The sequence below is a fragment of the Pygoscelis adeliae genome, unplaced genomic scaffold (genome assembly GCF_000699105.1).
Source record: "Pygoscelis adeliae isolate BGI_AS28 unplaced genomic scaffold, ASM69910v1 Scaffold77, whole genome shotgun sequence".
In the NCBI taxonomy this organism is placed as follows: domain Eukaryota; kingdom Metazoa; phylum Chordata; class Aves; order Sphenisciformes; family Spheniscidae; genus Pygoscelis; species Pygoscelis adeliae.
In genome coordinates, this window is record NW_008825216.1 from 5,176,958 (window position 1) to 5,193,608 (window position 16,651).

At 39.2% G+C, this 16,651-nt stretch overlaps 1 protein-coding gene across 1 annotated transcript in view; it reads right to left on the minus strand.

The window, feature by feature from the left end:
- ABCB10 (ATP-binding cassette, sub-family B (MDR/TAP), member 10) overlaps positions 1-15,636 on the minus strand; it is a 27,723-nt gene extending 12,087 nt beyond the window's left edge. The window contains exons 1-6 of the mRNA XM_009329237.1: positions 15,630-15,636; positions 6,668-6,868; positions 6,125-6,327; positions 4,332-4,466; positions 2,547-2,693; positions 1,595-1,730 (exon numbers count right to left, since the gene is read on the minus strand). Coding sequence (XP_009327512.1) covers positions 1,595-1,730; positions 2,547-2,693; positions 4,332-4,466; positions 6,125-6,327; positions 6,668-6,868; positions 15,630-15,636 — 829 coding nt within the window. The remainder of the gene's footprint in view (positions 1-1,594; positions 1,731-2,546; positions 2,694-4,331; positions 4,467-6,124; positions 6,328-6,667; positions 6,869-15,629) is intronic.
- Between the last annotated feature and the right edge of the window lie 1,015 nt (positions 15,637-16,651).

The window sequence follows — 16,651 nt, forward strand, 5'->3', positions numbered from 1 at the left end:
AGAAGTGGGCCCCTGTGAACCTCATGAGGTTCAACAAGGCCAAGTGCAAGGTCCTGCACCTGGGTCGGGGCAACCCCCAGTATCAATATAGGCTGGGGGATGAAGGGATTGAGAGCAGCCCTGCCGAGAAGGACTTGGGGGTACTGCTGGATGAAAAGCTGGACATGAGCCAGCAATGTGCGCTCGCAGCGCAGAAGGCCAATCGTATCCTGGGCTGCATCCAAAGAAGCGTGGCCAGCAGGTCGAGGGAGGTGATTCTGCCCCTACTCTGCTCCGGTGAGACCCCACCTGGAGTACTGCATCCAGCTCTGGAGCCCTCAGCATAAGAAAGACACGGACCTGTTGGAGCAGGTCCAGAGGAGGCCCACGAAAATGATCAGGGGGATGGAACACCTCTCCTATGAAGAAAGGCTGAGAGAGTTGGGGTTGTTCAGCCTGGAGAAGAGAAGGCTCCGGGGAGACCTTATTGCAGCCTATCAGTACCTAAAGGGGGCTTGTAAAAAAGATGGCGGGAAACTTTTTAGCAGGGCCTGTTGCGACAGGAAAAGGGGCAATGGCTTTAAAGGGGGGTAGATATAGGCTAGATATAAGGAAGAAATTTTTTGGTGTGGTGAAACACTGAAACAGGTTGCCCAGAGAGGTGGTGGATGCCCCATCCCTGGAAACATTCCAGGTCAGGTTGGACGGGGCCCTGAGCAACCTGATCTAGTTGAAGGTGTCCCTGCCCATGGAAGGGGGGTTGGACTAGATGACCTTTAAGGTCCCTTCCAACCCAAACTATTCTATGATTTGGTAGTTGGAATGGGTGCCACTGTAATTTTGATATCCAAGGAAGCAGGTTTTGTGAATTTTGCCCTCATGCACATCTTTGTGCTTTCCACGATATCAGACTTGGTCTTAGAAAAGAAGAGTACAGATGAGCTGCATTGCCCTGCCGGTCTATCAGAAGTAACAGACTCATTTTAAAGAAGAACCCGTCCAATCAGTTATCAAACTTCGAAGTACCTTATCTTCATTTTTGCCTGTATGCAGTAGTGAAGACTGCTCTGTCAAAAAGATGAACAGTTTGTTTCTGGGCCAGTAGATTACAGAGTCTGAGCTTCAAGGAGGAGTCAGTCAGTAAGGAAAAACAAAAGGTTAGCACCAGAGTGTAGTGTTCTGCTGGCACTTTGTTTACTCTTCCAGCTCAAGATACTCTATACTGAATTACAGCTAAATTCTACATGCCTTTCTAAATAGAGTACGTTTAACACAGACCCACGTTTTATAAAAAATATAATACCAGTATTATTTCTTTATACAATATACCAAGTATCTTAATTTAGACCCAAAGAAAACTAAAGTAATATGTATCTGTCACACACACATTGAAAAAATAACCTCTGTACTCCTTTGGGAAAACGGAAGGCTTATATTAAGTTATAAATTATTATTTTCATTAACTCTTCAGAAAAAAAGTATGTATGATTTCTTGGGAAGATCATTTGGAAGAGACTTCTTAAGAAAACCAGATCTTTTAAGAGCTTCTTCCCTCCTACCCCCATACTGACTGTAATGCTTTGAAGTGAAGAAAATCTGATTTCTCATTCCATACCTCCAATGCTTATTCCAACCCAGAAAGCATACATTAGGAAAGATGAGAGTTCACCAACTGTCATGTAGGCACTGCCCATTAGTAATCCTCCTTTGTATAAGACTGAGAGGACAATTAAGTTTCCAGAAAGGCCAGTCTAAGGAAAAAGAAAAAGAGGAAAAGGCAAATTTTGTCACATACATCTTAAACTTCATCCTCTAAAATGTTGTTTCAGAATTTTCCCTCTAATAAAAGAATTCCCATACTATGGGTATCTAGATTTTTAGAGGACTGAGTTAAATTTGAACAAAACCAATTCTAAAGCAAACCAAGCCAACAGCCAGCCACATAGCCAGCGGCACTGCACTGTACTATCCAACAAGTGTTCAAGAAGCAAGCAACTCTTTTTTGTTTGGGTTGTTTGTTTTTTTTTTTTTACCTCATTCCCCAAGATGGAAAGGAACACCAAGCATTATTCTCAACCATCATTAAAGGAGAAGAGTTGATAGTCTGCAGTTACGTTGCAGTTTTAGAATATTATTAAGCAAACTCAATGCAAGCTGTTATGGAAAAAATGCAGTCCCACTCTTCCTCCCCAACCTGCGCACTCCCCAGCTTCCTTTGCCTTGATGCTCATCTCATCAGGAAGCCAAACCTGTAAAACGCTAAGGGTGGGGGAAGGTTTCCATTGGTTTAGTTCGCTGAATAGGAGGTATGGGGTCAGATAAATAGTACCAAGCTATGGGGTGTAGGGCAGAAATAGAGACTTAAACTGGCTTTATCATACCACTGTATCTTGAGGTGCAGTTTCACAGCAATTTAGACTGATTTAAGTCAGTCTTCCCACAGATTCATGTAGGTTCTATTTACACTCAAATCATTTATTTGCAGATTTATACGTATCCTCATGAATTTTAAAATAATTGACACTTGGCATAAAATGGTTGGTTTACTTTCATCAAAATACACTTACTGCTCCAAAGAAGCCTGCCCGAGCTAGTGCCTCTTTTTTAGCCAGCTGTAGCACATAATCAACTTTATTTGTATACTTCTCCATTTCAGCCACTTCTTGTCCAAAAGCTCGAACTGTTCTTATGTTTCCAATACGCTCTTCAGCTAACTACATTAAAGCAAAGAACAAAACAAATACACACAGACACACAATTTGGAATGTTCATATTACAGAACATTTGAAAGTTAAACCAGTATCACTACACTAATCTCCAAATACATTCCTTTGGATACCACTGGAAAATTCCTCATGCCCTCCCCCCCCCCCCGTCCTTTTTTTTTTTTTTTAATTCTATTAAGTTAAAAGTAAGCTGCACATGCAGGCAGTTTAAGAAGAACTTCAAGATTGCCCTGACTAAAGTGTTAGCACAGAAAAAAAAATAAAAGTAGGGTTAAAGAAACCCACCTTAATTTGATGTGAACAACACACATAAGAAAATTACTATTCACAGTAACTTGCAATAACAACATTTGGAAGGGGAAGGGGAAAAATAAAGAATATTCTATTCTATGCTAAATCATGCAAGAAAGCCTGCAGTTATTTCCTGAAACAATTCCACTCATTTGATCAAAGAACACTGGGAATTAATTTAACTCAACTACTAATGTCCCATTTCAACTCAGTATTTTATTTTAACTTCTAAACAGCAAAGTATTAATTCTAAAATTACCTCAATTGTAACCAATTAGACTAAGTTGTTAATAGACACTGTGATGGTCTTACAAAAAACAAGGCCCTCTTTTGTGAGTAAAAATATGATATAAAAATGTAATTCTCCCTCTTCCATCCCCCATTCAACCTGAAAATTTGAATGGAACACTAAAATTGCTTGTTCATGTGAAGTCCCACACCTGGTTTACAAAGGCACGAGCTTCCCTTCAAGCTAGGATGAGGAAGATAAACAGAAGAGGGCTAATCTTCCTTCAGCACAGTCAATTTGCAGAAGTCCTACAGAGGACATCCCAAGTTTAAAACAGCTGACAACTGTGGCTATTTTAACTAGGTCTTTCCTAATTATATTTCTATGCATTTTAATGATGCTTCCCCACCCTCAGCCTGTGAGAAAAAGGTCACTACCACTACTATTTCTCTGATAGCGCTCTGCAATATTTCAGTGCAGTCAGCAAACAATGAAGGCCCTTCTACAACAGCCTGTTTAGAAGCAACAGCTTCCTCTACTTTCCTCACAAATATCTGGGTATGTGCTGAGATGCCCAGAAAAGTTTAAAAAAAAGTCAAGCCTCATAAACATTAAAGAGCTGACAATAAGGTCAAACGTCAAAGATTCATTCCAGAGAAGGACTTGTTAAGCAAGGTTCTTTTAAAAGACGGATCCATCTAGGATGTTTCTGGTGGCTTCAAACTCATAACCATAGTCCAAGAAGAGTGTTTGTCAAACCTAGGTACAAATTACACAGGACTTCATAGGCTGATTTTTTTTATGCTCTCACACAGCTAAAGCCTAATCTCCTTATCCTTTCCTACATTTCCAAACTCACAAGGCCTGGTACCTCCACGTTATATTGTTATGGATAGCTCTTTACAAAGCATGGTTATTTTGAGATCTATGAGTAAGTGTTACTGAAGTTTACCTTTCATACTGTTCAGGTGCAAAACTACAGGCTCAGCATAGCTTAGGGCAATAACAGTACAATTATCTTCAGAAGATTTGTACTTCAGAGATATTAACCTAAATACACTAGAGCAACTTTGAAGTTAACTAGAAAGCGTCTGTTAAAAGATTACCTGTGTTGCTTCTGCAAGAGAATCTTGGGTCATTTTAGTAAGTTTTCGCAAGTATCTTCCATAAATAACAGCCAGGACAGCCAAGGGTGGCACAACACTCAGAACAAATGCAGCAAGGCTAGGTGACACAAAAAACTAGAAGAAAAAAGTATGTGTCAGGGGTTCGCATTCAGATTAAAAATAACCCACTGGAGTACTGAAGTGCAACCTCCCTCGCAAGAGTTTTCTAAAAGTAGTAGGATTGTAATTTAGTGCTGGCATGCTTTCATTTAGCATGTTTCATTTCTTCCAGGCGAAATACCCATTCCTCCACAGCATTTAGGGAATGCATCCCACGGTTAGAACAAAGGATTATAAGCAAAGGGGTCTGGATTTCATTTCTAGCTTTCTCACTGGTTTGCTGTGTGGTCTTAGCCAAGTATCTTAACCTGCCAGTAAACAGGCCTACCAGGAAATCTCTTGGGGTTGCTGAAAGACATAAGCTATTACATAGTTTCTAAAGCGCTTTCACAACTTTTTAATAGATGGTGCAATACAGAAAGTTTGAGTAGAGAAATATTGTACACTACTTCTGGGTAACCGAGGAACAGATGGAGTCACCAATGCTCCCTAGCACCCACAAATTCTCATAACCTGGAATAATGAATTTAATTTACTGTGGCGAAACCTTATCACTCATAACAATCATCATCAAAGCTCCTAAATAGGTTCTTTTCATAAGATTCATTGACATTAGATCTAATGTGTTTTCATTTCATCTTGCTTTCTGTATTGAAAACAGAAAAATCTCCAGGAAAATTCAAAATTGACTTAATTGACATGCTTTATAATTGTTTCATAATAATCTCTTTTTTCTGGGCAAGCTTTTATAGTCCACCTTTTAACACTGCATCATGGCAGCATTTTTGAGCAGAATGCCTTATATAAAGTTATTCCAGTTAATCTACGGTAAGATAAAACCTTAGACTCTATTTGCTTAGATAAATACAGAAAGCCGTAATTTTTATCAGTGACAAAGTATTAAAGCTTTAAAGCTTCATAGTGGAAACTCTTAACAGTTTTTAATAACATCGATCTTGGAAGCTTATTTTTATGAGGAGACTTTTTGCTATCCGTTTTTAACTCCAGGTAGACAGCAGAAATTAGCACACTTTCATTTAAGATAATTGCCACCAACGTATCTTTTCTCAGATAAGCATAAAAAAATTAATGACACAAAAAACATCAAGGGAAGTCAGATTTTTATATAAATCAACTGACCACCGAGGAATATTAACTGATGCACTGCGCTGAAGCCTTCATTAACATGCTTCCTATGTATTCTTTACTGACAGACTAAAGCAGAAAGACTAGCACTTGTTGCAAAAATCGCCAGCAGTAATTTGATATTCAGTGCTGCCTTTGCTCACCCAGGCCTTAACCAGAATCAACCAACTTCAATAACTTTTACATCAGGCCCTTCACACCCTGTTCTACCTACAACCACGGGAACATTATCACCGATTTTAGTATCTTCAGTAAGAATAGAGTTAAGCTATTTGCCTGCTATACTTTGCTTCATAAATTTGGGCAGCAACAGCAGTTCATTTCAAACCCTCATTCTCCATAGTTTGGCTTTTGAGTAAACATCAAGTGGCTACAGGCACATCATCTATTGCAATGGAGTACACGGATAACCAGTGAAATACGCTTGTATCCAGTTTCTGGACTGAATCACATTCACACATTTCCTAACAGAACTGAAACAAACTTGAAACTACAAGAAGTGACAAGCAGGGAAGAGACCACCGTACCATCATTCCAACCCCCACAGATGCCTGTGCTCCTGCCCTGAGCCCATCTGAGAGGTTTTCAGTCACTGAACGGCCCAAGAGGGCTGTATCTGAAGATAAGCGGTTTATCAGCTCTCCTGTTCTGGTCTTGTCAAAGAAAGCGGTTTCTTGCTTCAGAATAGAGGAGAACATGGTTGTTCTCAAACGTTTCACAATTCTTTGTCCTGTCAGAAACAGAAGTCAGTCAAGCATGGCACACAAGACTACACAGACACCGACAATATAAAAATCACAGGATTACGCAGCACTGAACAAGTCACATTACAGAGTTTTAATATACCAGAAGATAGTGAGCTTTAAGATGTCACGTAACAGTGAATAAAAATGAACAATTATTCCAGCATACTTATCTTTGCACTATTAGTTTACCTTTGATCTGGTAAAAAAAGCTACTGATTCCAAGAGGATCTCTCAGCCAGTGCCAAGAATTTATTTCAGATCATTAGATAACCTGACTCTGTGAAAAGAAGATGACTCATTAGCGCTTTTTGCTTCTGTTTTTACCTGCAGTCTGCATGAGGTAGACACGAGTAGCATTAGCAGCAGCACCACATAAAAAGATTCCACTCAGCAAGGCACACAGGCTGGTCAGGCTGTCAGTGAAGTCTTCACTGGGATTTGTATAAATAACATCAATAACTTTACCCAGAAAGAAAGGGGCTGACATGGTAATGACACTGGAAACTGTCAGAAAGCCAACAGCAGCTGCAAATCAACGAGAAAAAGGAAAAGAAAATTATTCTGAATTTGCAAGATCATTAATAGTACATATGAGGTAATTTTTCACTGGAAATTTCTATTAAGCTTGCAAATACCAGCATTAAATAATTAGCATTCTTTTAGGCCCATTTCTGAACGAGACATTTTAAGTCACTGCATAAATTAACTTAGGCAAGGCACATTTAAGATCCTGAAAGACTGTGCATATAATCACAGTCCTGAAATTGCTTCTCTTGTCTAACCTTCCCCACCACCACTCATCTCTTTACAGATGTCACCCTCAGAGAGCATTCACAGCTAGCAAGTCTTACGTATCTCTCACATAATCCTTCACTCCTGTTTGGTTTGGTTTTTATTATTCATGCTTGCTACCTCGATAAAGCTTCCAACTGTCTATTTCTGAAATAGCAATGGACCGAAGTAAAGATCTGATCTGAGAACTGTCTAAAACATGCAACTTTATTTAGAAAAACACCCAGACAAACAAAACCCATTTGATTTACTCGACTGGCAAAATTTATATACATTTGTTTTGTTTTACTCTTTACTATTGCTGGTCTAAAAGAAAAATAGTGTAAGTTTGAGTGGAAGTATGTTTGCTGATGAGCAGAACTCTTGAATTCCAGTTGCAAGATCATCCATGGAAGAACCTGTGTAACTGTTTGAAGCTGGATCACAGAGTATGAAAAATTGCACTGGACCAAGACTTAGCCTTTTGAGCTTTAATCTGCAAAGAAATTTCTTGAGCCAAGAACACAGCTTGATTCTGAAAAGACAAGACAAGCTTGGAAGGCTGAGAACTAGAAAAAAAACCTCTTAATTGAAAACTGAACAAACTTGATATGAAAACCACTGAACCACAACAAACAATACCATTTATACAGCATAATTTTCCAACAGCCAACCCCACACTTAAAGCAACCATTCATAGCATTGCTATAAAACTACTAGCAGATAATGCCTTTAGACGCAAAAAGACACTGTACTGAAAAACCTGAAGTTGCCTCAGTTTTAATTCCATTCTGCTGAGCTTCTTGTATCGCTTCTATGATGAAGACAGCAGAGCCTCCCAGCAGCACACTGCTGTAAGCAATATTTCTAACATCTGTCACAAATGGTTGATGCCTCTTACCACCTCCACACACATGGAAAGCTTTGTTTCAGTTTGTACTTGAAGGGTAAATACAGCTGTGCATTTATGATGAAGAATTCAAGGTACAAAAAATGCGTACCTGCCACCACCTGAAGCACACACTTCTCTGCACCTTCACTGCAGTGCCCCAGAGCAGTCCTGGGAGAGCTCCACACACTGCCCAAACAAGCTTTATCCTTGCCATTGTGTCCAACCTGCTGCCTGCGGTTCTTATTCAAGATTTGTTTGAGATCTTTCCGTTGTGTTACACTCAGGCCAGCAAGCGTGTTAAAGATAAAGGACGCGGATCTTTAACTTGAAGCTATAGAAACTATAAGAAGCCAGAGTAGAAAGGGAAGGACTTCCCGCTGCAAACTTATGTGATCCATGCCATAGACACATCTCATAAGCATATTATTTACTACCTAAAACTTCCTAAGAATGAGTGACCTTATTAACAGGCTGGCTGCATCGGTGTATTCAAGCTGTGAAGCAGCGGGAAAAATCCAACAAAAGCCAGGTCATCTCCTGTCAGGAAAAGCTGGTCTATAAGGCAGCTGGAGATGGTTAAAAGCATTGCTTATAAGCACAGTGCTGCATTGGCAACTCAGTCTCCACTAGTCCAGACAATTTCTCAGTTACAGATGGAACTGGACAACTGCATATATAAATATTCACTGAAGGAAGAGGACTGTATGGCTAAAAATCCCGTATGTCTCTGTCTAGCGTTACAGCCTTTCTGGCTTGGATTTACCTTCAGCTCTTCTTCATTCAAACTAGCATAGGTTTCACTGTAATTACTTCCAACGGCCTTAACTGAACTAAAAGCAAACACTAGTACATAAAGCAAACGGAAGACTACTAAACTACTTAAACATTAGACAAAGTTTCAATAATATATTGGAACAATGCAGTCCTGAAGATGAAAGCTTATATAATCCAGATGTCACTTTTAATTTTCTCCTTAAGCAATCTACCTGCCTATATTAACTTAATCACAAATCACATGCAAAGTAAGGTTCCCTAATTGAAACTCTCACTTTGATTATACCAGCAGAACACCTAGAAAATAGCACAGATGCCAGGCTGTGGCTCTTTTTTTTTGTTTGTTTTAAACTGTTGACTAATTGAAGAAATAGGAATCCGCAAACATGCATTCTATCTCCCCATTCAAAGAAGAGCTGGCATTGTGATAACTGGCTAAAGGGAGGAGTACGAGGTGTTCAGCAACCAGATATGAAGACACTTCAGTGACACTGAAGGTTGTTACTGACAGAAAAAAGGTCAGAGTAAACTTTATAGTATTAGTTTGACATAGTTTACTCTGTTACCCAGAAAATTATGTCAAACGAGTGTATTTTGCAAGCTTTATTTTTTAGAGTAAATCTGTTTTGTAGGCTATGAGATGAAAATAAAGAAAATGTGAGGCAGATCAGGGGAACTTCTATAAAACCAGGGCTGCATCAAAGTGGCAACAGAAGCAAAGACAAGGCAAGCTGGCTCCAGCAGCAGCTGAGCAGCTCTTGGAAATGTTAGGCAAACGTTTTGCTTGTCTACTTGCACAGAAATCCAGATCACTGCACAGACAAAGTGATGCCTTTATCACTATTGAGATCAATGTGCTCTCTGTTAAGGCTGATGTGAGCTTGCTTCTTGACAGCAGATCTGCAACTTCATTTCATAGTAGATGTATTCGGGGGCAAGGAATTGGTCACCGATAAACCAGGACGTTTACAAGCAGTAACTAGGCAGAGCTATCAGAAACCTCTCTTCAGAACAAGGACTAAGTGACTCCAAAGAGTCATAAACCAATTTTCTACATGCAAGAAGAACAACAAGACAGCTAAAGTTTCTAATTTTCCTGGTCCTTACCAGAGCATCCTTCTCACCCAGTATGGTATGTGGAAAAGTACAAAGCCAAAAAACTGCTTGCAAGCCTGTTGGGGGAAAGGCTATTTTAAATACAAAAAGATTTAACTTCAGATGAATTAAGAGCATTCAAGCCAATCAGAGATGAAGGACAGAAAAATGAGGTAATGATGATGTTTGGCAGTGCATGGTAACACAACAACAGGACACAGTACCTAGTTTTTACTATTCAGTAAGGCTATCAATGTTACCTCCCAGAACCTTTTAAGTATTTTACTGATTTCATTTGAAGAGCAGGGCTGGCAGGTCAGAAAGCAAGCTTTGGACTTGCGAGAAGTACCCTTCTACCAGTAACTGAGAACGTCTGTCCTTTACCAGTTATCTATGCAGTTTTATTCTAACACACAGTGACTTTTTTAGCTTAACACTGAATTTCCACAAGGGCATTTGGAGTGATGAATAAAGTCTACTGTATTCTATGATGCGCATGCATGGGGATCGGGCTCTTCAGTTGTTCTTTTATGGTAGAAAGATGCACTGATAAATTTTATATTTGTTGGTTAAATAAAGTTCATTTCCATTTGGTGAATCTTGGCCCACAAGGAATTTGTTTTGGACTGGCTGAAGGACCGGTATCAACCCTGCGAAGAGTCAGTTCTACAAATATTTATTTCAAGACAGAGTCTTCTTCCAAAGTACACTGTAAGCACTTAAGGATGTTCTGTATAGTTCTAGGTTAGGTATGACTGGTATGGTTTTCTTTCTGTATTAAAGTAAATTCATATATGATATCTGGACTGCACCTATTATTATGCAAGAACCACCTTTTAGAATTGTCCCCCTTACTTTACTAGGAACAATGTAATACTGTGCTCAGAAAAAAATACAGTGCGTGTCTGACAGCACCGTTGTATACTGCATTCCTGGTGCATTTTGGAAAGCTGCTAGATTTTTGGGTGTAGTTGTGTTAATTTGCAGGCATTGTCAATATACTGAATCTTGCAAGTTACTATTTCCAGTGATGATCACGGTTTTCAGAAAATGTTTATAGGAGTATTCTACAGACAGTTTGATGTGGTTATTGAATCTGTGGTGGTTTTTCTTTTCTTTTGTTATTTTTTTAAGCATGAAAGAGCAGTTCAGGTTTCCAAATGGCAAAGACTGGTTTTTTTTTGGTACAACAACAATACAGTTGCACAACTTACTGAAAATATCTTCAAGACAGCTCATGAAAAGGCTGGCATACTGTGGGTCTGACTGACCAGGATTATACAACAGTTTGGAGAAATTAACAGTTGCAGAAAATTGCTGTGGGACAGAATTAAACAAGAGAGACAGGCAATACCTTTGAGATAGTATCTCAAGAACAAGATGGGTGTCCAGGTTTGGGGGGGGGGGGGGACAGGCGGGAACGCGAGATACCGCACAGGAGTGAGCCCCAGAGTATCAGCTGGTGGCATCCCTCGTGCTCAGAACATTTACACGATGCAACTTACAGAAGAAGTCTACCACCCTGAAAAAAGCCTGCTCTTTGAGTCATGAGGTGTTCAGGATTGTCAGAAATCACCCTCAGTAGCTCCTCAGTGAGGCTCCTATGATCAAACAGGACAGACCTGCCAGGGGTCCTTTGCTATGGAGCAAAGAAAACATCAAGGAGCCTTTGCAGAGTAGTCTATAGAGGGTTTTAACGGGAGAAGTGTCCTTCCAGGCAGAGCAGAACATGGTGATTTGAGGAAGCCCAAGAAAGGGAAGAGCAAGTAAGACTGCCACTTTGCACAGGAGAGGAGGAAGAGGTAGCAAGGCACACAGCCTGGCAGACAGCCTGTGCAGAGCTGTACAAAACCTCCGCTTGAAAGCAAAGATGGAGGCTTGACTCTGGCTGTAAGCAAGTATCTTCACTTTCTCTTAAGATGGCATTTCTATTTTACAATTTGTTATTATCAATACGAACAGTACCACAAGCTAGTCTTTTTAAGACACCCAAAACCAAGAAAGAGTACAACTACTTTTTTTTACTGTGCATTTAAAATTAAGGCATTTAACTTGTTCATATTTATCTTGTGTAGAAGACAGTCTTTATGTCAGACCAATCTAGCTATTATTCCTTCTATCTTCAAAATTTACACCCATAGTGCAGCAAAAACATTCCCCAGAGACATTAAGTTGTAAGCACCTAACTGATCACAGTGGTCAGCAGCTACCGTTTCTGCAATGTCTTACCTAAATAGCTTCATTAACAGTTCAACAACAATTTGAAATAAAGAACTGTCACCAACTAGCCACAGAAAAGCAAGCTTTTTGTGATAAAGCTACAAGGCTGCTTGGACCTTTCATAAGCTTCATACTGAACACTGACAAAATCAGAAGAAAAAACAGATGGGAGAACACCAAAAAAACCATGTAGCCTATTTGATTTCTACAGAAGGCACACTGCACATGAGAAAACAATCAGTAAGTTACCCCTGTATATAATATACATATAGGAATTATGATTTTAAAACCACAAGAATTGCCTTCGGAAAATTCAAGTTAAGTGTGGTTGTTGAGTTGCTTTTAGACAAGCAGAACCACTTTACAGTAACTAAATACAGTAACAAAAAACAGTGGCCACATATGTGGACTTGAGAGGTGAACCCAAATTTTGGCCAGGCATGTCCCAACTACCGGGTGACAGCACAGAAACAGCAAGATTTACAAGACTGGCGTTCAAACCACGTCCCAAAGAGAAGGGTATTCTATTGCCTGTAAGCCCCTCTGCTCCCACTAGCTTCCTTCCCATTATGCACACTACAGAATTAATTCGACTCACTGTCAAGGTTTGAATGGGTGTATGAAAACTCATTTTTCAGAGATGCCACTTGTCTAACTTTTAATTAATTTTTAAATGGAGGGAGGAAAAGTATATCCTTAACAGTGCATGGATTGTCTGCTGATGTTCAAACTCATGCTACAAAGCTTAGAAGAGCAAAAGTTTCAAAGTTAAACCATTTAAATGTTACTGCAAACTAAACACATTATCTGGCTGATTTAATTTCCTAAAATAACTGAAGTTGTCAAAGATACTCCTACTCAAGTATTTAACACAAGAAATGTCAGCTTGTACAAGTATAAATAACCGAAAGCATGATTTTCTAGTAGCAATACTCACAGCTGATGTGTTCTACATTTCTATCTGCATCTTGTAAAAAAAAAAAAAAAAAAAATCAAGTTGCTCACTACCTCAATCATCCCCAATCAAAGGAATTATTAAAATAGTTTCTGAACTACTTTACAAAGAATATACCTAAAAAATTCATGTAGTCTTAGGTATAACATTTTTTTAATGGCCTTTCTTTAAGAATTGTTTTTATAGGGATTAATTCCTTATTAGAAACTACAAAAGACACATCTACAGCAATCCAGTATTGCTCATTCAAGAACGAGAAAGTGCATCACCTGGTCTAACTTCAAAGTACAGAAAAATCAGATTATGAATAAGGCAGTGCTCCTCTGATTTCATGGCAATTTCTAACTTATAGGAAAACAGCTATTACAAATTATGCCCAAAATTCTAAAATAAAATTTATGACATAACATTTCTTGCACATCTCTCAAGAAGACCTGTGTACAAAACAAACCTTCTTTCTTTGACTCAGTGCATAGTAAGTGTTATACAGGGAAAGGGCACACTTTGTTGTTGGATTAAAAATTTCAGAGTTCCTTGTGCTTACGTTACAATTCAATAGAACTATTGTTTCCTTCGAGTGTGGTTTGGATAAAGCGCAACAGACAGTTTCTCACAGGGAGAAACAAGGAGGCAGGAGGAAATAAAAGGGATCATTTTGAAAAGGCATTTTTGTGGCCTTGAACACACAGCAGGATTTAATAATTTCAACAATGGCCCTGTCCTCTTCCCTGGGAATTGAATTTAACTGAAGACACAGGTTTACCTGACCTGACTGCCCAGGATAAGCCAAAAAAATCCTAAAATGACTTCCTTCCTTTTTGAAATTTGGGAAGTATTACAGAATTTACAAACTCTTAATTTCTCTACATAAAACTGTGGCCACTAACAGAGTGAATTCCCATCATGGTATTTAGCCATCTTTTTACCACTTTTAACAAGAACAGCAAAATTTAACACACGTGTCCTGTTTAAAATATATTCACAGCTCTACCCAGCTCTAGAAGTAACTGAAGATGAAACATGGAACATATTACACTGATCTTTTTTTTTTTTTTTTTTTGGACAGTATGATATTTGGTACATTTATTTTCATCCCTAAGAGCCTCCGGAGGGTCAGAACCTCCTTCTGCGAGGAGAGCATTGCAAGAGGTGCTGCATACCAGCGCACTGGAACTCCTGACCAGAACACACTGCTTCTTCCTGAGCCAGTGGATGGTGAAGAGGCCCTGCATAAAACAAGATGCGACCATTTCTTTTGGTGCCAGTCACAACCGGAGCAGGTCACCCTCACCTCCTCAGCTGACACCATTTCCCCACCCCACTGACAGGTGATCCTAGTCTTGCTCATCTTCCTCACAAATCATCATCCTCTGCTCCCCAGGCCTCCAGTCATCATTGCATCTACTTCATCTCCTGTGACCGTGAATTTCAATGCACAACTGCAACGAGCAGAATATCATGACCCGTGCCACATGGAATCACAGAAAAGCTATGTATCACTTCACAGTGGTAATGCTACACTCTTATGTTATCAACTACTGGTTATAGAAAATGCAAAAGATCTGTTTCTTGCAAAACAAAACTGCACCTGTAAAGCCTCTGAAGAGATCCCACAGCATTTGCTTACCATTTATATGGACTTGAAGAGGAAATTAAATGTTTTATCCTAGGTTCATTGTTTCATACAGTGAAACCATTAACCTTCCTCTTTCTTTGAATGCAGGAAAAACAGAGATACTGAGTTTTTAAGGACTAGTTTCTCAGCACAAAGATGCAACAGGAACAAAACACAGCATAACGTATAAAAAAAAAGCCGCTGTAATTTACCTACAACCACATACAATGCATTTTACCCATATTTGTTATTCCTGCACTATATAATGACCCAAAGTATTTTCCTTGTTAGCTTTTCCATCCTCCCACTTAATTACAACTTAACAACAAAAGTTTCCCTTAAGTAGGGTGTCAATAAAGAAAAATTTTACATAAATTTACTCCTCTCCCAGAACCAAGACCAACAGAACATTGAAAAGCAGTTATTACATTTGCGTATTTTTTCCATCCGCATGATTTGATATTATCAAGTTGTTGGGTTGTAGGGTTTTTTTAAAACTTTAATTCAGGCCATTTTGTTATCTCAAAAGACAAAACTGCGTGTAGCTGATTTTTAGTAACCGTGATAGTTGATTTACTTAGATAAAACCATCAGCAGACTGCACAGATTAAGGATACAGCCCTATTTTAAAACACAGTTACAAACAAGTACAACATACCCTGCCTGTGATAAACAAGCTGACAGCAAGTGCCCAGTGAAGAGAACTAAATTAAGTTCTCGGTTAGTTAGGAGCCTTTGGCTCCTAAAAGCCACCCTTAAAATAACTGATTTATTTATTTGTTTAAATTTCAATGGGAAAAACAAAGAACTTCTTTGTAAAATCAGCAGGTAATCTATCTGATCAGATACTCACTTCTTCACCAAAATCTGAATAGACTGAACATTAGGTACTGGCAAAGGCTTTTTACTTTTTAGTCCGTAAGCCAATGAAGAAAAATCATCCTCAGCAAGACTGAAGCCTTACCGAACATTATACCTTTTCCCCTCTCCATCCAGCCCTATCCCATCAACTTGCCACTGCTTTTATTCTGCACAACCAAGATAGTGGTATTAGCTGCATTAAACAGGTGTTCACAGCACAGACTAATTTCTTATTTTGGCTATGTAATGCCAACATGTAATGAAGCTCTGTAACTACCCACTGTGAATAAACTCTTGTACAAAGTATTTCATATTTCTCAAAACCACCTCTTTATGCAAGTTTAACTACCTCACCTCTTTTCTCTCAAACACCATTTCCCCATTCCATGGGAACTACCCAAGTTTTTGCAAAGGCCTACAGGACTCACACCACCATGACAGCATGTATGCTGTCCACCAGTAAAGGCGGTTGTAAAAAAAACAAACCACATAATAATTTAATATTGTTTTCTTACTAACAACTATTAGCCTAATAATTTGATATTGTTTTCTTACTAACAACTATTATCCTATTATCCCCATGAGAAGCAATGTCAAGAAAAGTTTGTTTCTACTCCTTATAGATAATACCACTGTTAAGGGCGCAATTTATACAGCCATAGTGTTTGACTTCACCACGTAGACACTAAAAATAAATAAATATATCATTTTCAAAACAACTTACAAAAGTTCTAGGCAAGAAATTCTTGGGAGACAGAACTCCAATTGATCTAATACATTTTTTTAAAAAAGCTTAGGATTCCCCTTTTTACTTCATTCCATGTAGTCTCAGGCCCGAGTCTGCAGGCTGCTCGTGAAGCCAGCATTGAACACGCAGCGAGGCACTAACCAACACTGCTAGCAAAACAGAGTTCTGTAACTTCCAAAACTTTTGCCTTCCCTTCAAAACAACAACAAATTAAGGGATGGCGGGGGTAGAATGCATGTTTTTAGCTTTTTACAGGTATCAAAGATACACTTAATCTCGCTTAAAGATCTCACGCTGCGCTCTGATGCTACCAGATGCCCCGGTTCGGGAGGGAAATGCGCCCTTCTCCTTCCCCCCGGCCGCGGGCCGCTCCGGGC